This window comes from Balaenoptera musculus, chromosome 15 (assembly GCF_009873245.2).
Source record: "Balaenoptera musculus isolate JJ_BM4_2016_0621 chromosome 15, mBalMus1.pri.v3, whole genome shotgun sequence".
Classification (NCBI taxonomy): domain Eukaryota; kingdom Metazoa; phylum Chordata; class Mammalia; order Artiodactyla; family Balaenopteridae; genus Balaenoptera; species Balaenoptera musculus.
The window spans coordinates 82,328,816-82,351,624 of NC_045799.1; the positions used below are offsets into that span (position 1 = coordinate 82,328,816).

The 22,809-nt window shown below is 43.0% G+C and overlaps 1 protein-coding gene and 1 non-coding gene across 2 annotated transcripts in view; one reads left to right on the forward strand and one right to left on the reverse strand.

Moving 5' to 3' along the window:
• Positions 1-21,209, forward strand: part of KPNA7 (karyopherin subunit alpha 7) — a 38,981-nt gene extending 17,772 nt beyond the window's left edge. The window contains exons 4-11 of the mRNA XM_036826577.1: positions 3,654-3,736; positions 4,166-4,434; positions 5,821-5,903; positions 8,176-8,439; positions 10,650-10,883; positions 12,391-12,573; positions 16,178-16,324; positions 21,001-21,209. Of these exons, the coding sequence (XP_036682472.1) occupies positions 3,654-3,736; positions 4,166-4,434; positions 5,821-5,903; positions 8,176-8,439; positions 10,650-10,883; positions 12,391-12,573; positions 16,178-16,324; positions 21,001-21,129 (1,392 nt within the window). The 3' untranslated portion in view covers positions 21,130-21,209. The remainder of the gene's footprint in view (positions 1-3,653; positions 3,737-4,165; positions 4,435-5,820; positions 5,904-8,175; positions 8,440-10,649; positions 10,884-12,390; positions 12,574-16,177; positions 16,325-21,000) is intronic.
• Positions 1,883-2,071, reverse strand: LOC118882125. Its single transcript, XR_005016680.1, has one exon. It is a non-coding gene; the product is annotated as a U2 spliceosomal RNA (small nuclear RNA).
• Positions 21,210-22,809: the final 1,600 nt, after the last annotated feature.

Sequence of the window (22,809 nt, forward strand, 5' to 3'; positions counted from 1 at the left end):
CCATTTGCATGGAATATCTTTTTCCATCCCCTAACTTTCAGCCTGTATGTGTCCCTAGGTCTGAAGTGGGTCTCTTGTAGTCAGCATATATATGGGTCTTGTTTTTGTTTCCATTCAGCAAGCCTGTGTCTTTTGGTTGGAGCATTTAATCCATTCACATTTAAGGTAATTATCGATATGTTTGTTCCTATTACCATTTTCTTAATTGTTCTGGGGTTTTTTTTGGAGGTCCTTTTCTTCTCTTGTGTTTCCCACTTAGAGAAGTTGCTTTAGCATTTGTTGTAGAGCTGGTTTGGTGGTGCTGAATTCTCTTAGCTTTTGCTTGTCTGTAAAGCTTTTGATTTCTCCATCAAATCTGAATAAGATCCTTGCCGGGTAGAGTAATCTTGGTTGTAGGTTCTTCCCTTTCATCACTTTAAGTATATCATTCCACTCCCTTCTGGCTTGTAGAGTTTCTGCTGAGAAATCAGCTGTTAACCTTATGGGAGTTCCCTTGTATGTTATTTGTCGTTTTTCCCTTGCTGCTTTCAATAATTTTTCTTTGTCTTTAATTTTTGCCAATTTGATTACTATGTGTCTCGGCGTGTTTCTCCTTGGGTTTATCCTGTATGGGACTCTCTGTGCTTCCTGGACTTGGGTGGCTATTTCCTTTCCCATGTTAGGGAAGTTTTCGACTATAATCTCTTCAAATATTTTCTTGGGTCCTTTCTCTCTCTCTTCTCCTTCTGGGACCCCTATAATGGGAATATTGTTGCATTTAATGTTGTCCCAGAGGTCTCTTAGGCTGTCTTCATTTCTTTTCATTCTTTTTTCTTTATTCTGTTCCGCAGCAGTGAATTCCACCATTCTGTCTTCCAGGTCACTTATCCGTTCTTCTGCCTCAGTCATTCTGCTATTGATTCCTTCTAGTGTAGTTTTCATTTCAGTTATTATATTGGTCATCTCTGTTTGTTTGTTCTTTAATTCTTCTAGGTCTTTGTTAAACATTTCTTGCGTCTTCTCGATCTTTGCCTCCATTCTTTTTCCAAGGTCCTGGATCATCTTCACTATCATTATTCTGAATTCTTTTTCTGGAAGGTTGCCTATCTCCACTTCGTTTAGTTGTTTTTCTGGGGTTTTATCTTGTTCCTTCATCTGGTACATAGCCCTCTGGCTTTTCATCTTGTCTATCTTTCTGTGAATGTGGTTTTTGTTCCACAGGCTACAGGATTGTAGTTCTTCTTGCTTCTGCTGTCTGCCTGCTGGTGGATGAGGCTATCTACTATATTGTCTTTTTTATTTACCATTATATTTGCCTTTCTGGTGTTGTTGATTTCTTCATGTCTTTGGTTATTATCTAGTTTCTAGTACCTGAAGAACTCTCTTCTTGTAGAGCGAGTTTGCTGACAATGGATTCTCTCAGGTTTTGTTTATCTGAGACTGTCTTAATTTCTCCATTTTATTATAATTTGCCATGTATAGAATTCTAGCTTGACAAACTTGCTGTCAGCATTTTAAATATGTCATTTATGCATTCTGGGGATAAATCAGCTCTTGATCTTGTTGAGGACTTGTGTATGGTGAGTTGCTTCTCTTTTGCTGATTTCAAGATTCTCTTTTTGTTTTTGGCTTCCAACATTTTATGATGTGTCTAAGTGTGGATCTCTTGGAGTTTTTCCTGTTTGAAGTTCATTAAGCTTCTCAGAGGTGTAGATTAATTTCTTCATCAAATTTGCGATGTTTTTGGAAATCATTTCTTCAAATATACTTTCTGCCCCTTTCTCTCTCTTTTCCATTCTATTATCCATATGTTGCTGATCTGTAAGGCTCTGTTAAGTTTAATCTTCTTTTTTTTTTTTTTTTTGCTTTTTTAAAAAAAAAAAAAAGTCTTTATTTCCCTCAAAGGGGGTGCACTATTCCTGGAAGTACTGTAATACCTGGGTCAATGCATGGAGTGGATGGAGCAAGTTCTATTCCATCTCCTAGTTCCAAAAATCCATTTAATATATTGTCCTTGGATAGAGGATGCATCCGATATTAAACTGATAGGAATAGCTACTACGCTTGCTTCTTGGCCTTTTGGCTAAGATCTATTCATTCTTTTTTTCCCTCATGCTGATTAATCTCAATGGACCCATCTTAAGTTCACTGATGATTTGTTCTGTGTCTAAGACATCATTCTTATGTCTCTAAGACATCATTCTTAGACTTTCCTTTAGTTCTTTAGACATGCTTTCCTTTAGTTCTTTGAGCATATTTAAAGTCTTTATCTAGTAAGTCCAATGTCTGGGCTCCTCAGGGACAGTTTCTATTAATTGCCTTGTTTTTTGCTTGTATATGTGCTATACTTTGAATGTCTTGTAATTTCTTTAAGAACTAGTCATTTAAAATAATGTGGCAACTTTGGATATAAGATCTGCGCCCCCCACCCCTTGCCCAGGGTTTCTTGTTGTTGCTCACTGTTTGTTCATTCAGTGACTTTTGAGTTGATTTTGTAAAGTTTGTATTCTTTGTCATGTGTAGGCACTGAATTCTCTGCTCAGTTAGCTTAGTGGTCAGCTAATGATTGGACAGAGATTTCCTTACACACTTGGAAGCAAAAATTCACCCAATCTTTGCCAAGGCATTCTGTGTGCATGTTGGGGCATGCCTTCAACATTCAACCAGGAAGTTGACAATGCTGCCTTAAACCTTCACTTCCTGCTTGCACAGAGCCTCAAAGTCAGCCAGAGGTGAGACCTCAGGGTCTCCTCCATTTTCTGTGAGCATGTGCAACAGTTCTATAGAGGCATGTGACCTTCTAGATTTTCAGGAACATGTTGGAGCTCTCAAAGCCCCAATGAACATCTCATTCCCAGCTTTGCCTTTTAAGTTTTTTGGTTAGTCTATTGTTTGCCCCCAGCTGTTATCTAACCCCCCCACCCCCCACCCCAAACATCTGTGAAGTTGAACCACTTCCTCTAACTGTTTTTAACAAATACCTCCAGGGAAAAGACTTTTTGCATTGTGTGAGCTCTGAGTCAAATAAAATAGAATCTTACAAATGGAATCTCCCAGGAAACCACTAGAAGCATCGAATAATAATAATTCTCTGGGAGTGAGGCTTTAAGGGAGCACCAACCTGTTCTGCCTCCTCCAGTGGCTGCTGGGCTGTTGGTTTTCAAAGCTACCACGGAGCTGTGGGAGGAGGAGTGGGAATAAGGCAAGGCAAAATGCCATAAACCTTGCTGTTCTTACTGAGATTTAGACATTTTTCTTGAATAAACCCTTTTCAGCTTGAATAAAACAAATTGCTGCAAACCTTTGGTCAGTTTCCAGAGTTCTAAAAAAGTTGATTCTATTTTTCAGGTTTCTTGTTGCTTTTATGGAGGAGAGAATTTTGAGGTCCTTGTTCTCCCATTTTTGCTGCCACCCACTAGCATGTTCTTACTGCATGGGATAAAAAGGTGCTGGGGATCCAAGTGATGATAGGAATTACCTATCCTCCAGAGCATGGGGAGTGTCCCACAAATCTTTGAGACCACCAAATGTTCTTCCTTCCCCTAATACAGACCAGCATACACATTGAGACATAGTGTTCAAGCCAGCTTCTTCTAATCAGATAGATGGCTAGACTAGATGACCTATGGTTCCTTTTGGCAGAGACTCTGACTTGAATGTATGTCTCCTTGCAGGTCAGCCTCACCCTGCAAGAAATAATCAATGGTGTCAATGCCTCAGATCCAGAACTATGTTTCCAGGCCACCCAGGCAGCCAGGTATCGCCAAACAGACTTGTATTGTTGACAGATGCATAGCTAGAAATGGGTTCCAGCAGCCTATTTGGTTTCTTGGCAGTGGCAGAATGCCCACACAATATAAGAAAAGGCCAGTCCATCCAAAAGTGAGATGAAATTGCTCCTCTACACTGTCCTTGAGAACAACTTAAGATATGCAAGTGTGGTCAGAGATGAATAGCTTAATTTAAATTGGCCTCAACAGGAATGGCGGCTCATAGATAATAACTAAAGGGAAAAATATTGCTTCATCACTGCAGAGTGTTACAGGCTGAACTCTAGGATATGAAGGAGCTCTGGCCCAGTGGTTTGTTTCATTTGATAGTTAGGAATGCCAAGAACATCCATAAAGGAGGTTCTTCTTACCTGCCTCACAGGACATGTTCTTGTCTTTTCTCTTACACTGCGAAGGAAAATGCTGTCCCGGGAAAAGAACCCTCCTCTGAAGCTGATTGTTGACGCAGGGCTCATTCCCAGGCTGGTGGAGTTCCTGAAGTCATCCCTTCATCCCCGCTTGCAGCTCGAGGCAGCCTGGGCTCTGACCAATATTGCCTCTGGTACTTCGGAGCTGACTCGTGCTGTCGTGGACGGAGGGGCCATCCAGCCCTTGGTTGAGCTCCTGTCTTCCCCTCATATGACTGTGTGTGAACAGGCAGTGTGGGCCCTTGGTAATATAGCAGGTGAGCCTCTCCCCTCGGTGGGGGGCAGGGGGCAAAGAAAACGGTGGGCCTTGTGAGTGGCATGCAATGGGAATTCTTTGGGTAGTATTGTAGATCAGACACTTTAAGTATAAATACCTAGCAATGCTGGGAAGAGTAGAATGGGCCTTTCCAAAATTCAGAGTCAAGTTCAGAGGCCAAAAATTGAAGCTGAAGCTAGAAGACATGGTATGTTCTGAAGCTCCAGGCTGCCTAGGGACACCTGCCAAGACTGGGGTCCTACAGCCTCAGGGCTTAGTGGCTTCAGGAACAAAAGACAAGTCTTTGGCTCATGCATTGTGGGGATTTTATGACAGACCCTTACATCACCCAGTACCCTAAAAGAATTCTACCTTCAGTGAAAGTTGCCCAGGGAATACACACGAAAATGCCTGCTTAGTTTAGGATAAAAGTCTCCCCTGAAAACAGAATCCTAAGACTGGCCTCATGGATTTGGGACTGGATGTTGTATTCCCTGCGTGGTCCGGGAAAACACAAGCTGGGGAGTGAATGCTGTCAGGTTGGGAACTCCAGGATCCCTGGCTGAATATAAATGTGACGCTCTCTGGGGGAAACAAACTCAGTCGGGCCCCTCAGGATTCTGACAAATTAAGATCAGCCAAATATTAGCAATTTCAAGTTCAGAAAGTCAACAATCCACTATGACTGAGTCAGCAGAAGCAAACAATGTGATTAGACCTCCAAGGACTTCAGAGGATGGAATTAGCAAACACAGAATATAAAATAAGTCTACTTTTTAAAAGCTTGCAGAAATAAAGCAACTATTACAGAGATTTCGTCTCTCATTTTGCTTAGTGCAGTAAGGAACAGGCAAAATCGGGTGGTGTAGTGTAACTTATACCTTGCCTGATGATTGAAGAATTACAGACTGAGACGTCTAGGGTCTAAAATTGGTATTCTAGCCAAAGTAGCAGACAACTGATGGCTAGAATCTATCCATCTCCCAGACTTTGTTCTGAGTTGCATTTGGAAGTTACTGCCCCATGCCAAAGCCTTCTGGGAAGACAATTTGGTCCATAGTGGCCTTTGTCTCCTGAGAACCATGCTGTGAAATTCCACCAGCATTTAGAACGTGCTGCCTGGGCCCAGTTGGCTGACTTCTTGATGGGTCCAGAGACTCTGCTTATAGCAATCCCTGCTGTGTGGTGCCTGATTTCCACGTCAGGCCATCTACTCAACCAACATGTCAGAGACCCAGGGTCTAGTTCATGGCTATACTATCTTCTTGCCCAACCCAGGAATGAGTTTTGGCCTCTCCCCCTTTGCAGAGACTTGTGAAGAATTACTCACCCACCCCAGGACTCTCTCTGTTCCCTCTTTGAGTGTCATGTTCTTGTCTATTTGTAGGTGATGGACCAAAATTCAGAGACAACGTTATCTTGAGTGATGCCATTCCACATCTGCTGACCCTGGTTTCATCAAGTATACCAGTGAATGTCTTTTTTTAATTAATTTTATTTATTCGTTTATTTATTTGGCTGCGTCGGGTCTTAGTTGTGGCATGCGGGCTCTTCGTTGCGGTACACAGGCTTCTCTCTAGTTGTGGTGCGTGGGCTCAGAAGGTGCAGTGTGCAGCTTAGTTGCCCCATGGCATGTGGGATCTTAGTTCACTGACCAGGGATTGAACCTGTGTCCCCTGCATTGGAAGGCAGATTCTTAACCACTGGACCACCAGGGAGGTCCCCAGTGTGTGTCTTTTTAATGAGGTAACCTAGTTAGGTAACAGGTTCCCAAAGTTGGGAAATGGGGGATGTAATTCCAAATCAATGCTAGGCCACGTGGTTGCTGCCCGGCCCCCTAACGATAGCAATGATGAACAAGGCCTAGGACTGAATATTACTTTGGGTAGAAGTTGATCCAAATTTGTCCTCAAGGGCAGTAGTGCTGATCTTTCTTTGGGGGGGGGGCAGTGGGCATTAGAAGAGATCCATTCAAGTTTTTCTAAGCTTACAATCCTGCAAAAGTAGATGACTGAGCTCTCTGTTCCAGGGGCACAGACAGAATTAGTGGCTCACCAGTTCTGTTCCTGGGTAATAAATAGGGTCTAAGTTGGAAGCTTAGGGTCCAAGTTGATTGCTGTGGCAACACTAGAGGACTCCCTGGGTTAGGAATGAAATTTGGGTTCTAGATTTGCCTCAAACAAAAATGAAGAGAAAGCAACTTCCAAAAGTCAAGGGAATACATGCCCTGCCTTCAAGGTGAGAGAGAACCTGATATGGTTGAACCGGAAAAAGGCTGGCATGACCAAGGGAGCTTACAAGGAGAGAGCAATATAAGATGACAAGTAGGACGAGGGACTTAGACATCATCTTGGTGGCAAAAGGAAGGCTTTGGAGGATTTCAAGGCAGGAAGTAAAGTGGCCTGATTTTCCAGAAAGACCATTCTGGCTGCTTGCTGTAGGATTATAGCAGAGGGAGATGGAGAAGCAGATGGACCTGGGTTGCTGCTGTGATGGGCATAGAAGGGGGAGACAGAAAGAAGCAAGGATGCCCTCGGGTTTCAGGTTAGTTAGTTTAGAGCACTGTCCTCCTAGAGATGTGGGGGGGATAGAGGGAAGAGGGAATCGGAGCCTTAGTTGTACCTATTAAGTTGAAGCCAGTGAGAGGCACCATTGCAGCAACAACAGACAGATAGATATGCAGGTCTGTCTAGATCATTGTGCATGTATGTGTCATCCAGCTGGGCAAGGTCAGCCAGGGCAGGGATCAGCCAATCTAACCTGGCCAACTGCTTGTTTTTTTAAATAAAGTTTTATTTATTTGAAGTAAACAGCCATGCCCATTCATTTACATACATATTGTCTGTGGATTTTGCAGTGTTACGAGGGCAGAATGGATAAGTTGCAACAGAGACCACCTGGCCTGCAAAGTTGAAAAACTTTACTATCTGGCCTTTTACAGAAAAAGTTGGCTGACCTCTGCTCTAGAGTGTGAGGAAAACCAGGACCAAGTCCTGAGGGCTCTGAAATTCAGAACTCAGTAGAACCTGCCAAGAAGAATGAGAGGGAACAGCCCATTTGGCAATACAAAACCAGGCTTGGTGTCACAGATGGCAAAAAGAGCTTTTTCAAAAAGCTTGGATTTGATGACTTGGAAGGAGCTGATTTCATCACTAACTCCAAAGAAGTAGGGGGAGAAACCAGACTAGAAGGGGTAGAAGAAGAAGATAGGCAGTGAATACGGATGCCTCCTTGAGGATGGATTCTGAAAAATAGAAGTGGGGTGATGGCTGGAGAGGCGCAAGGGTAGGGGTTGAATGTCGCAGAGTGTGTTTCTATACTGGTGGGACTGATCCAGAGGAGAGAGGTGATCCTGGGGACGGATGGGAAGACTGATCTTCAAACAGAAGGTCAAAAACGTGGTTAGGACATGTTGGTAGAGTTCATAGGCTGGTGGGAAGACCAAGTAACTCCTGCTTGATCTTTGTTTCATCAATGAGAAATGAAATTAGGTCATCAATCGAGTCAAGTGGGGAAGGACATTTTGAAGAATATAAGGAAACCTCCATCTGACGTTTGCGTATAAAACAAAGCTCATTCTCTGCGTTCCTCCTATACTTATTACCTAGAATAAATTCCTGTTTGAAGCTCAAAGGCTTGGGTTCATGCGGGTCAATCCTATTGATCAAAGATGGTCAGGACACATTGCCATTGGTGTTTTCCTTCTTTGCACCCCATGCTGGAGACAGTCTCCTCATTACAGGTCACATTCCTGCGGAACATTGCGTGGACCTTGTCCAATCTGTGCCGGAACAAGAACCCATACCCTTCTGATCACGCAGTGAAGCAGATGTTGCCCGCCCTCTTCCACCTCCTGTGGCACCCAGACGGAGAGGTTCTCTCGGACACCTGCTGGGCTCTGTCCTACCTCACCGATGGCTGTGATACACGCATCGGCCAAGTGGTGGACACGGGGGTCCTGCCCAGACTGGTTGAGCTCATGAGCAGCTCAGAACTCAATGTCTTGGTAAGTGTCCTGGGTCGTGTTGGTCTCTGTAGGGGCCTTCAGATTAGAATCTGTGGGTCATCGTCACTCGAGCAGGTTCTGTTCTCTCCCACCCCCAAGCCTTCCCCAGCTGACGTTCATCCTTTACCTGGAACAAAGCTGTTCATCTGCATTTCCCTGGTCTCTGCTACTCTGTAGCCAAAGACTTGAATCGACTTTGATCCAAAATCCTAGTGGGTATTCAGTGACTTACTTTTTCTTGGTCTGATAACTAGAAAAGATAGAAGAGCACCAATTAAAATTGCTTATAATCCCTCCAACCAGTGAACTATTCTTTTGTGGCCTTTCATTCTACTGGTCTATGCATGTAGATGTTAACAAGTTGGTGTGCATGTTTGTGTGTCCGTGTGTGTGTGTATTTTTTTTTTTTTAATTTATTTATTTTTATTTTTGGCTGTGTTGGGTCTTCGTTTCTGTGTGAGGGCTTTCTCTAGTTGTGGCAAGCGGGGGCCACTCTTCATCGCGGTGCGCGGGCCTCTCACTATCGCGGCCTCTCTTGTTGCGGAGCACAGGCTCCAGACGCGCAGGCTCAGTAGTTGTGGCTCACGGGCCTAGTTGCTCCGCGGCATGTGGGATCTTCCCAGACCAGGGCTCGAACCCGTGTCCCCTGCATTGGCAGGCAGATTCTCAACCACTGCGCCACCAGGGAAGTCCCTGTGTGTGTGTTTTAACGTGAAGCTCATAACATTTGAATTTCTTACTCAAGTATAAAAGATAGTTCCCCCTTATCCTCTCCCCAGCTGGTTCTCTTAGACTACTTCAGATATAGGTGAAAAGTAAGTAAGACCAAGGTCAAATACTTGACTCTGAGACATATGTCACTTACATAATATACTTCTTGAAAATGTAGTTTGAAGCATGGATACCCCTTTTGATTTCTATGCCTAATATTGTGTATTATGCAGTCTTAGCAATCATCTGTTCTGAGATGAGGGTAGCATTCCTCAGAAGTCAAGATTAGTTTGGGGATAGTGCTGGGGACATGGAAGGTGTGAAGACAACATCTTCAAGAAATTGTTTATTGTGGGGGCTTGGGGCCCAAATGCGGCAGTCCTGGCAAGGCTGTGATTGGCCTATGGCAATTCTAACATCTCTCACTCGAGTAGCAGATACCTAGCATGATAGGCTAGGAAAACTCTAGAACTGTTGATGGGCTGTGCTGGGGCTGCCACTACCATGCAGAGAAACCAAAATAAATCCACAGTCAGCCCTCCTAGGACAGTTGTCTTAAGCCCAATCATAGATTCATCCTGGGGACCTTCAAAGTTATTGAGAGAAGCTTTATGAATACACCAAAACAAAAATGCCACTGAGATTTCACTAGCTCTAATTACATATACAACAGAAACTTTTTTTTTTTTAAATGAGGTTAATTATAGGGACCAGCCTCATTCCCAAAGTGGTTTGTGGTTGTTGAATATTTTATTTATTTATTTAAATAAATTCATTTATTTATTTATATTTTATTTTTGGCTGCGTTGGGTCTTCATTGCTGCGCGCGGGCTTTCTCTAGTTGCAGCGAGCGGGGTCTGCTCTTTGTTGTGGTGCGCAGGCTTCTCATTGCGGTGGCTTCTCTTGTTGCGGAGCATGGGCTCTAGGCGCACGGGCTTCAGTAGTTGTGGCTCGCGGGCTCAGTAGCTGTGGTTTGCGGGCTCTAGAGTGCAGGTTCAGTAGTTGTGGCGCACGGGCTTAGTCGCTCCGCAGCACGTGGAATCTTCCCACACTAGGGCTGGAACCCGTGTCCCCTGCATTGGCAGGTGGATTCTTAACCACTGCGCCACCAGGGAAGTCCCGACAACAGAAACTTGATACTCGTGCTAAATACAAATTCAGTAGAAATTATTACATTGTAAAGACAGCCATCAATTTACCAATTTTCCCAATGTAAGGATATGAAAAGGACAGCATCATTTGATAATATATCTCTTGACCTCTATCCCACTTGAGCTGGAAGTACTGGGAGGCTGGCGAGTACCTTTAAACTATGTAAACAGCCATGGATGCACAGAATCAATAAGGATCATGGGTATAATCATTGTTCACAGGCTTCCAGAAAACCATCAGCACAGCACGACGGATGTTTGGGAGGGCGCGGAGCTTGGGGCGATGGTCGCCTTCCACGGTGATGAACTCACGGTACTTGGTGACGCTTTCTCACCTTGTTCTTCCAGACCCCCTCTCTGCGCACGGTGGGGAACATTGTCACAGGGACGGACCACCAGACCCAGCTGGCCCTGGACGCGGGCATCCTGGCTGTGCTGCCCCAGCTCCTCACACACCCCCGCTCCTCCATCCAGAAGGAGGCAGCCTGGGCGCTAAGCAACGTGGCCGCGGGGCCCCGCCAGCATATCCAGCAGCTGATTGCTTGCGGTGCGCTGCCTCCCTTGGTGGCTGTTCTAGAAAACGTAAGTGGCCCACGTGACAAAAGGTTACTCTCCAGCAGGCCCTGTGTTGAACTCCTTTAACTCTTCAGAGGCACGCTGAGAAGCAAAACTAATTGAGATCACGACGAACCTATGAAACATTAGTTTCCTAACCCTCTCTGAAAAAAAGAAAGGGGCATCCCATTTTGGACAATCCATTAAAAATTTAAAAGACTCAACAAGCATTGGCCAGTGAAAAGGTGATCCCACAGCTCGAATATCCAGAAGAATCTTGAGCTGGTAAATACTGGCTTATCTCTAGCGTTAAAAGAATCTGACATCTACTCTCCTTGGCAAAAAGGGATGAGGTTTGGTTTGGTTTTGTTTGAGGAGGAAAAACGTATCGGGTTACAGTGATATTCTACACTGAAGAAAGGTGGCCTTTGCAGTGTAAAAATCACATTGATGAAAGGGGTAATATACACAGAAAATCCAGATATAACAGTAGAAATACAGTAAAGCTTCCTTCTTCCTCCTGATTCCCACTTCCTTTCCCCAGGACAATTACGACTGTCAGCATTTCTTTTTGTCACCTTTTAGTGGATGAGCTATGTTTAAACCATTGACTTGTGAAACAAGTCAGGAGTGGTGACCTGGGGTTGCAGACAGAGGTTACTGAGTAGGATGGGGAAAAGGAGACACTGGCTGTGTCCTGCTCTCAGGTTGCCTGGTGGGTTCCCAGGTGTACATTAGGTAGGAAAAGCTAGCCCAGGTGTACTACCCAAATCATGGCATCGTCCAGTCTATCGGACACTTCCTATCCTGCTGTGAGTCTGTACATATTCTAATCAGAAACATCTAGTCAGAATCAAGGAGTAATCTTTTTTCAAACTGCGCCTTTTGAACTATAGCTTGCTTGCAGCCATACGTTTTTTGTTTTTTTTTTTTTTTTTTAACTTTGTTTTAAACTGAGTCAGTTTTCCCCAGCCATAAAATGGGAATAACTCCTCCTGCAAAGGGATAGAAGAATCTGTGAATGACTCCCTTCTCTCTGGGCCAAGTGCTTTTTATAAATGTAAAGGATGCATTGAGTGATATTTCAGTGGCTTTCCTCTGTCCCCTCCAGGCTGTGTGCTCAGCTTTGTAGCTTTGGAGCTTCTTGTCCAAAGTTTTACTGGAGCAGAAAGACTAGAAATGTAGACATGGGTCTCTATAACCTAAAATCCCTAATTTGTATTGATTGGGTGATGTTGGTTCTCTTTTTCCGATAACCTGACTTAAGGAAGTGAGTCTGTTTGATCTTAGAACCTCCCTGTAAGACCCCACATGAGTCTGCCTTTCCTCCTCCTTGGCTTCTCAAAGATCCTGTCTTCTGCTCAAAAACTAAAGGCAGGTTGCCAAGGGATTCTGTGTAAATTGCACATTTCACGCGCAATTTACAGTCCTGGGAATTAGGTAGTCCAGCCTACCTAGAAATTGAACCATGTTTGCATCACTATATTTAAATTCTTCAGGATCTGTCAAGAATGGAAATGTTCTCTCTCTGCAGGGAGAATTTAAAGTCCAGAAAGAGGCTGTCTGGACAGTGGCTAACTTCACAACTGGGGGCACCGTGGACCAGTTAATCCAGCTGGTCCAGGCTGGAGTCTTGGAGCCACTAATAAATCTTCTCACCATCCCAGACACCAAAATTGTTCTCATCATTCTCGACATCCTCTTTTTTATCCTCCAGGTGAGCTGTTCTGAACAGGTGGGTTTCTAAATAGCAGTCTCTAAGTTAAGATGTTTAATTTGGTCCTTAAAACCTAACTAGGATTCTCTTTTCCTCTCCACTTCCTCACCCCCTCCCTTTGTCCACACATTCTGTGGATGACAAGACAAGAGGCCTTTCAAAGAAGGTCCATCATTTTCATTTTCTCAGATAAGTGTTTGTGTGCCCAGCACTGTTTTAGATGCTCAGGAAATGACAAAGCAAAGTCCTTGTTCTATAGAGCTTATGTATTAGGGGGGAGGGGAACAGACGCATCAGATAGAGATTTACGGGTAAAATATATCTGATAGAGGGGTAGTTACTGATGGCCCAGAGTGGAGAGGGGATGGTGATCTCTTATATGTAGTAGTTAGGAGAAACTTCACTGAGGAAGGATGGTTGAGCAAAGACCTGAAAGAAGTGAGTGAGTCCTGTGGATACCTGGGAAAGAGCACTCTAGGTGAAGGAAACCTTAAAAAGCAAGGAGGGGGTGTGTGGCCAGAGCAGAACAAAGGGATGAAGGGTGGTGGGAAACAGGCTCAAGGGACCCAGGGGCCAGATCACGGAAGGTCTGTGAGAACGTGGACTTGCTCTGAGTGAGATGGAGAAACGAATCAAAGGTCTGAAGCAAGGAAAAAAATAGTCAATGAGCCACGTGGCTGGCTCTTTCAGAAGACTGAAACATAGAATATACTTGAAGGAAGCAGCAGGACGTTAGCGATGATAGATCTCGAGGGACCATACTAGAGTTCCTTTTCCATTTGGCTATGTGGCTGGGAAAATGGACTACAAAGACTTGAATTAGAATTCTAGAAAAGTCTTATTTCTGAAATGTAAGTTAAGCCAATATTTACATACTATTTGTGTCGGTTGTATACTGAACAACAAATTACTCCTTGGTGGCTTAAAACAAACATTTATTATCTCACATGATTTCTGGGGTTAGGAATCTGGAGGCAGCATAGTTGGATGGTTTTGGCTCAGGGTCTTTCATGAAGTTCAAGATGGAAACTGGGGCTGCAGTTTCATCTGAAGGCTTGGTGGAGGCTGGAGGATCAGCTTCCAAGTTGACCCACTCACATGCCTGGAAAGTTATTCTCACCACATGGATTCCCTGGGACTGCTTGAGTGCCCTCACATCATGGCAACTGGCTTCCCCTGAAGCAAGTGACCTTAGAAAGCAAAGTGGAAGCCCCAGTATCTTTTATGACCTGTGAAGGAGGTTATTTCAACAGCATCCTATTGGTTACACAGATCAGTCCATTTCAACATGGGAGGGGGCTACACAGGGGCATAAATACCCAGAGGCTGGGATCATCTCAGGCCATCGTGGAGGCTGGCAATATTCATTTGGTTAAGGTCTTTTTATGTGTGACTAAGCCATTTGAAAAGTTCCAAAGTAACACCGGAGGACTCCTTTTATTTATTTTTATTTATTTATTTTTGGCTGTGCTGGGTCTTCATTGCTGCATGCAGGCTTTCTCTAGTTGCGGCTACTCTTTGTTGTGGTGCGTGGGCTTCTCATTGCGGTGGCTTCTCTTGTTGCAGAGCACGGGTTCTAGGCGTGAAAGCTTCAGTAGTTGCGGCACACGGGCCCCAGAGCATATGGGCTTCAGTAGTTGCGGCACGTGGGCTCAATAGTTGCGGCACGTGGGCTCAGTAGTTGCAGCTTGGGGACTCTAGAGCACGGGCTCAATAGTTGTGGTACATGGGCTTAGTTGCTCCGTGGCATGTGGGACCTTCCTGGACCAGGGCTCGAACCCGTGTCTCCTGCATTGGCAGGCAGATGCTTAACCACTGGACCACCAGGGAAGTCCCCAGAGGACTCCTTTTAAAAGCTCACTTAAAGCATCCTTTTCATGTAACTGTCCTGGAAAGAACTGACCTGAGTCAAGAACAGATTGGAAACAGCCCAATTAGACGCTTAGACTTTGAGCAAATCACAGACACAGAGTACACACTTGGCAGCCAGAGGCAAAGTTGGACATAAAAAATGTGTGAAAGCACACTTGGGGGGCTATAGAAATTTAAGTTCATCTCATTCATTTGAATTAAACACTTGGGATTTTTTTTCTTGGGAGAGTCTGGGCAAATCCCATCTGATGGACCAGTGAAGCCCCTATATCAGATAGTGGCACGTGGGACACTAAGAAAAATCAAGATGAGATAGAAAACAGTTTAAAGTGGGCAGCAGAGTGCAGTTACTTCTTTGAAGTAACTTGGGGGCCATCTGCTGTTCTGTCAAAGTCCAGAATCCTTCTCCAGGGCTCCTACTGCCCTGGCCTGGGGCATCCCTCACTTCCCAGTTTTCTTGGAGGCTCACCTAGCACATTGGTTCTTACCTCCATTTTTTTCACTGAAAGCCAAGAGCTCATTTTGGATGTACAGATAGGACTAGAAGGTATCAAGGCTTAGATAAAAGTGCAAACTCTCATCAGATAAATTATGGCCTAAACAATATTTAATTTGATCCATAGGAAGGTTTGGGTTTTTTGTTCGTTTGTTTGTTTTTATTACTGTTCACAAAATAGTCAGCAGAACCCTACAGGATGCCAAAGTTGTTTCTTTCTCTCTCTCCACTTCCCCCCAATAGTCTATTTAGCTGCACTACTCCCTTTTCTCTAAACATGCAACACTTATTCCCTCACAACTTTGTCCTGGCCATTCCTTCTCTTGGGGATGCTGTTACCCTGTGATGGACCCTGGCACCGTATTATCCATGAAGAACTTGATACTTTCCAAGCCTCTTGTGCACATCTTCTTTCTGTAAATTAAAACTCTGATCATTTATTATACTTTCTTTTTTTAATTAATTTTTTATTGAAGTATAGATGATTTACAATGTGTTAATTTCTGCTGAACAGCAAAGTGATTCAGTTATATACATATATACGTTCTTTTTAATATTCTTTTCCAGTATGGTTTATCCCAGGATATTATACTTTCTATACTACAGCAATTATTGTCTCCCCCGATAGTGTGAGTTATGAAAAGGCTTTCTCTAAATCCTACCTTTATTTCTAGTTTTGTGTGCCTTGCCTGTAGTATATGTACAAATGTTGAGTGAGTGAATACCCATGCATGAGAAATCCAATGATCAGCATTGGATTAAATCAAATCACATCATTTGTTTCCAGGGACCTCATTAGTTGCCATGGTGTGGCTTCTGTCGCCCAGATTCTCCTGCCCGACCCCTCAAGGCTTTCCAGGGAGTGCAGGGCCAGAACATCTGCATTTACATAGCATAACTTGAACATTCTTTTCTCTGTTTTAAAAACAATCTCCATCAATTAGAAGGGAGATACCTACCAAATAGTGTTCAGTGATGGATATATAGATGATGGCATATTCAGCAAAAAAAAAAAAAAAAAAAAAAATACTGTATTTTGTGCAGTGAAGATAAACCTCAATAGACAGATGACAAATATCCAAAATGAGAGGAAGACAATGCAATTTTAAATCAGTCTGGGAAAATAACACTGCAACTGCCCATTCTGGAATGGGTGGCTTTCGTCCGATTCCGCTGAGGTGAAGCCCCACGTCCTAAGGGCTTTGGTGCAGAGTCTCACTCTTCTACGGCCCACAGGCAGCAGAGAAGATTTCTCAGAAGGAAAATATGTGTCTGCTGATAGAAGGACTCGGCGGGATTGATAGAATTGAGGCTTTGCAACTTCACGAGAACCGTCAGATTGCCCTGACTGCTCTGAACATTACTGAGAGACACTTCTGTGAGGTAAGTGCCCAGACCTCCTGGGCAGGTGATCACCTGGCAGGTACCTGAGCTGTTCCTGGGAGGTGGGTGATGGACAGGTGGACTTCTCTCATGACTTGGCCCTGAGTTTCTCCCCATCCATGTTATCCAGGCCACCTTTGAGTGGCAGCTTCCTGGCTCCTGGAAGCTGTTCTAGACCCATTAATCTCATAGAAGTTTGTCGTGCTGCCTCTGGTGTAGAATTTCACTCTTGTTTTTGTTTTTGTTTTCCCCTACTCGCCTCTCTTGGGGGAGGGAGTGGGGGAAGAAAGGAGTATGATGCTGAAGTGACTTTGTACTGAGAAATACAAACAATGAAGGCAGGCCCAGCTTTTGAACAACCTTTTTGCTACTTACTGCATTTTGTCTCTTTCCAGAATATGTTGATTGGGAATGAACTCTATAAAAGTCTCCCAAAATTCCTGCAGGAGCAGGGAATAATGATCAGAGAGCATTAGATACTTTTAAAAAACTTTTTATTATAGTAAAACATATGTAACATAAAATTTACCATGTAAATCTTTTTTTTTTTTTTTAATTTTTGGCCACACCCCACAGCATGTGGGATCTTAGTTCCCTGACCAGGGATCACACCGCAGCCCCTGCACTGGAAGGCAGAGTCTTAATCACTAGATTAATTTTAATTACTTTTATTAATTTAATTAATTTTAATTAATTTTTTTATTGAAGTATAGATGATTTACAATGTGTTAATTTCTTTGGCTGGGGAAGTCCCTACCGTGTAAATCATTTTTAAGTGTACAGTTCACTGGCATTAGGTACATTTCACACTGTTATGCAACCATCACCACCATCCATCTCCAGAACTTTTCCAAATGAAAACTCTGTCCCCATTAAACAATAAATGCCCCGTTTCCCACCCCCACAACACCCCGCCAGGCCCTGGTAACCACCATCTAACTTTCTGTCTCTGTGAATTTGACTACTAAGTGCCTCATAAGAGGAATTGTATGGTATTTGTCCTTTTGTGACTGGCTTTTTTCACTTAGCATAATGTCTTCAAGTTTCATCTGTGCTGTAGCATTTGTCAAAATTTCCCCCCTTAAGCCTAAATAATACTCTGTTGTATGGATATACTACATTTTGTTCATCTATTCATTGATGGACACTTGGGTTGTCCTTTTGGCTATTATGAATAATGCTGCTATGAATATGGGAGTACAGATATGTCCAAATTCCTCCTTTTATCTCTTTGGGGTAGATACCCAGAAGTGGAATTGTTGGATCATATGGTAATTTTGTTTTTCATTTTTGTGGAACCACCATATTGTTATCCATAGTGTATGTACCATTTTACATCAACACACAAAGGTTCCCATTTTTCAACATCTTCACCAACGCTTGTTTTCTGTTTCTTTTTGTTGTTGATTTTTTGTTTGTTTGTTTTCTTGTGTTTTGTTTTTTGATCATAGCCATTTTAATGGGTATGAAGTGGTATCCCATTGTGGTTTTTCTCTTCCAGTTTTCTTGAGATATAATTGACATAGAGCACTGTATAACTTTAAGGTGTACAGCATAATGATTTGATGTACATACATCATGAAATGATTAACACAATTAGTTTAGTGAACATCCATCATATCATAGGTATAAAATAAAAGAAATAGAAGAAAAAAATTTTTCCCTTGTGATGAGAACTCTTAAGATTTACTCTAACAACTTTCGTATATAACACACAGCAGTGTCTTTTTAATTAATTAATTTATTTATTAATTTATGTATTTTTGGCTGCGTTGGGTCTTTGTTGCTGCACACAGGCTTTCTCTAGTTGCAGCGAGCGGGGGCTACTCTTTGTTGTGGTGCACGGTCTTCTTATTGTGATGGCTTCTCTTGCTGCGGAGCACGGGCTGTAGGCACGCGGGCTTCAGTAGTTGTGGCTTGTGAGCTCTAGAGTGCAGGCTCAGTAGTTGTGGCACACGGGCTTAGTTGCTGTGCGGCATGTGGGATCTTCCTGGACCAGGTATCAAACCCGTGTCCCCTGCATTGGCAGGCGGATTCTAAACCACTGCACCACCAGGGAAGTCCCAGCAGTGTTAATTATATTACTCATGTTGCACATTACATCCCTGATAACTATTTATCTTGTAACTAGAAGTTTTTACCCTTTGACCGCCTTCATCCAATTTGCCTTCCCTTCCAACCCCCCCACCTCTGGTTACCACAAATCTGATCTCTTTTTCTATGAGTCTGCTTGTTTTTGAAGTATAATTAACCTATAACACTACGTTAGTTCCTGATACACAGTATAGTGATTTGATATTTCTATACCTTTTTAAATGTATAGGAAATGATCAAGGTAAGTCTAGTAACCATATGTTGCCATACAAAGATATTACATATTACTATATTCCCCATACTGTATATTTCATACCCATGACTCATTTATATTTTAACTAGAAGTCTGTACCTCTTAATCTCCCTCACCTATTTCTTTCACCCCCCTTCCCTCTGGCAACCACCTGTTTGTTCTCTCTACCTATGACTCTGCTTCTGTTGTGTTTGTTTTGCTTTTTAGATTCCATATATAAGTGAAATCACACAGTATTTGTGCTTGTCTGACTTACTTCACTTAGCACAGTGCCCTCTAGGTCCATCCATGTTGTTGCAAATGGCAAGATTTCATTCTTTTTATGGCTGAGTAATGTTCCATTGTGTGTACATATATATATATATATATATCATATCTTATTTATCCATTCATCTATCAGTGGGCACTTAGGTTGCTTCCATATTTTGGCTATTGTAAATAATGCTGCTATAAACATTGGGATGCATGTATCTTTTCATATTAGTGTCTTCATTTTCTTTGGGTATATACCCAGGAGTGGAGTTACTGTATCATATGGTAGTTCTGTTTTTAATTTTTTTTGAGGAACCTCCATACCCTTTTCCACAGTGGCTGCACCATCTTACATTCCCACCGGCAGTGCACGAGGGTTCCCTTTTCTCCACACCCTCGCCAACACTTTTTATTTGTTGTATTTTTAGTAATAGTCACTGTGACAGGTGTGAGGTGATACCTCACTGTGGTTTTGATTTGCATTTCCTTGATGATTGGTGATGCTGAGCATCTTTTCGTGTGCCTGTTGCCCATCTGTATGTCTTCTTTGGGAAAATGTCTGTTCAGTTCCTCTGCCCATTTTTAATCAGGTTTTTTTTTTTGATGCTGAGTTGTATGAGTTCTTTGTATATTTTGGATATTAACCCCATATCAGATATATCATTTGCAAATATCTTTTCCCATCCAGTAGGCAGCCCTTTTCATTTTGTTGGTAGTTTTCTTTGCTATGCAAAAAGCTTTTTCATTTTCTATAGTACCATTTGTTTATTTTTGCTTTTGTTGCCCTTGCCTGAGGAGACCTATCCACAAAAAATATTACTAAGACTGGTGTCTATGTTTTCTTCCAGAAGTTTTATGGTTTCAGGTTTTATATTTAAGTCTTTAATCCATTTTGAGTTTATTTTTGTATATGGTTTGAGAAAGTAGTACAGTTTGATTCTTTTGTATGTCACTGTCCAGTTTTCCCAACACCATTTATTGAAGAGGCTGTCTTTTCCCCATCGTATAGTCTCGCCTCCTTTGTCGTAGATTCATTGACTCTTTGTAGTTTTCCATTAGATATTTTTCATATGAGGAAGGTGAGATCAAAGTTCCTAAGTGGCCAGGTAAACATGGGACTAGGGGTTTACACTCTGTTAGGTGTCAAACTTGAGTCATTAGCAAAATCCAGAGCCATACAGTAAATATGACCAGATTGGTAGCTCTTCCTAGTGAGCGGCAGCTAATCTTAGTTTAGGACCAAGAGGAGGCTCTCAGAGCAGAGAAGACCCAGAACAGTGATTAGCATCTTCTGGATTAAAGGCTCCTAAGAAAACCTTGTAATTAGGAAACTCATCCCTCAAAAGGGAGACGGCTCCTGAGGACTCCTCCAAGGGCTCCACGTTAAAGACTTCTGATCTAGAAGCAATTGCTACACCTATCATACCCTTAACTCAATGTAAGGTTAATGTTCTCTATAACGAAACTGCTTTTAAAAATAAGCCAGACACAGGGGACTTCCCTGGAGGTCCAGTGGTTAAGACTCTGACCTTCCAATGCAGGGGGCGCAGGTTTGATCCCTGGTTGGGGGAACTGGATCCCGCATGCCATGCGGTGCGGCCAAAAAGAAAAAAAGCCAGACACAAAAGGACAAATACTGTGTGATTCCACTTACATGAGGGACCTGGAGTGGTCAAATTCATAGAGACAGGAAATAAAAGGGTAGTTGCCAGAGGCTGGGAGGGAGATGGGAACGGGGAGTTGTTTAATGGGTACAGAGTTTTGGTTTGAAATGATGATAAAGCTCTGGAGACAGATGGTGGTGGTGGCGAAGTAATGTCACTGAATTGTCTACTTCGTGGTGAAAAAGGGTAAATTTTATGGGATGTATGTTTCACCACACGCACAAACAGCATTTAAGGTCCATCCTGAGCAATAGTTCAATGCTTTTCTCCTTTGGTCTCTCCTCTGAGGGAGCCTCAAGTCTAACAGAGCAAATTCTAATCCACAGAAGATGTGAAGGAGTCAATTGTGCAGGAATAATGAGGTATAATAATGAGGAGCCTGGAGGTATAACAGTGTCTCTTCTTCCCTGAAGGAAGAAGAAACTGGCACAACCTTACCAGCCCGGGACGAAGATCATGAATTCTTAAAGCACTTAACAAACACATACCAAAGCTCCACAACTCCTAAACCAGGGACCAGACCCAAAGAGTCACTTCTTTAAGAACCCCTTCCCCTTGGTGTACCACAGGTATAAAGCTTTTAAAACTTGAATGATAATAAAATTTTCCACACTTTCACCTCCATCTATCAAAAATGCAGTTAAACCACTTGTACCTTAAAGCCACGTGGAATCCATCTCCTAAGAACATGTGGTTTAGTGGTTGCCTTTCAGGATCTTCAAGGAAGATCTTCAGAGCAGGATGGTCTATAGCTACCTAGACAAACTTTGAGTTGCAGTTTAACCAGTAGTTCTTATATTTATTTGACTGTGGGCCCCCTTCCCTTTTCCTTGTCATGTAATGCCTGTTAATATAGGACATTCTTCAAGGAGGGCTGGGTGGGCAGTCGTCAAAGGGAGAGAGTGACTGGGATGGGAAAGACCTAGAAACACAGTACTAGGTGGTGTGGGAATGGATGTGGGGTATGTTTAAAGGAGGATTGGACTCGATCTGTGTGATGTGAGTGTAGAGATTAAATCAAGTTATATTTTGCTCTAAAGCGTCACGCGGAAATGTCATGCCCAAAGCACGGTCTTTGCTGGTCCTTGACAGGTAAGAAGGAAAGATGTGTGGGTGTCCATCCAAAATATGGCTGGAAGGCAGTTCGTGGTCTCACCAGCTTCTCATCCAGTGGTGAGAACAAATCTATGATTCAGTGGACACTGGGCTTTCCACTCAGTATCCTCGTCTCCTTTTGGGGTGACTCCGCCAGCTGCTGAGGGCCGTGTTGGGGGGATGGGATCCTCTAGGGGTTCTGCTCTCCCACATGGAAGTGGAGGGGACCTGGGAGATTCCTCTCAACTCCCTCTTTTGTTCATCAGCTCAGGACCTCCTAGTTGGGCACATCTTTGGCTAAGCAGAATCTCACTCTCTGAGGACCTTGAATCTGAGACCCAGGGATTGAGCCCAGAAGAAACAGAGAGTTGGGAAGTGTTTGCTTCAGTGGCCAGGCTTTACACTCAGTGGAGTGGATGTCCTCTGTGGTTGCCTGCTTCCTGCTTCTCCAAGGCTGCCCTTTGGTCCTATACATTCTCTCATATTCCTCCTATAGATTGTCTTATATAGAGAGAGATATATATCTTGGCTGTGCCACGCGGCTTTCAGGATCTTAGTTCCCTGACCAGGGATTGAACCCCGGCCACGGCAGTGAAAACTCTGAGTCCTAACCACTGGATCACCAGGGAATTCCCTAGATTGTCTTTTTTAAAGTAGCTATAGTTAGTTTCTGTTGCTTGCAACCGAAAGAATCTTAACTGACACACATGAAGAGTGAAAAACTAAACCATAACTAGTTATTATTTAAATCCAAAAGCTCTATTACATCTCATTCTGTCAAGATAGTGTATAAAATTTGAATTTTTAAGTTAAAAATATGCAAAAAATATATAAATTATATATCAAATATAGTACTAGTGTATATATAATATCTTATCTATTATATATAAATATACTTTAAAAAATGAAAGACAAAACTAAGAATGGGAAAAAAGATAATCCTTCCACTCCAGCACAACTTTTTTTTTTTGCCACACCACGCGGCATGTGGGGTCTTAGTTCCCCGACCAGGGTCCCCAGCACAACTAGTTCTATGTTTGCGGTTTCCCTTCCAGTTTGAGTCAACATACCCCTCCCTTTTTTTTTTTTTTTTAACCTGATTTGGATCAGATTTTTTCAGCATTTTA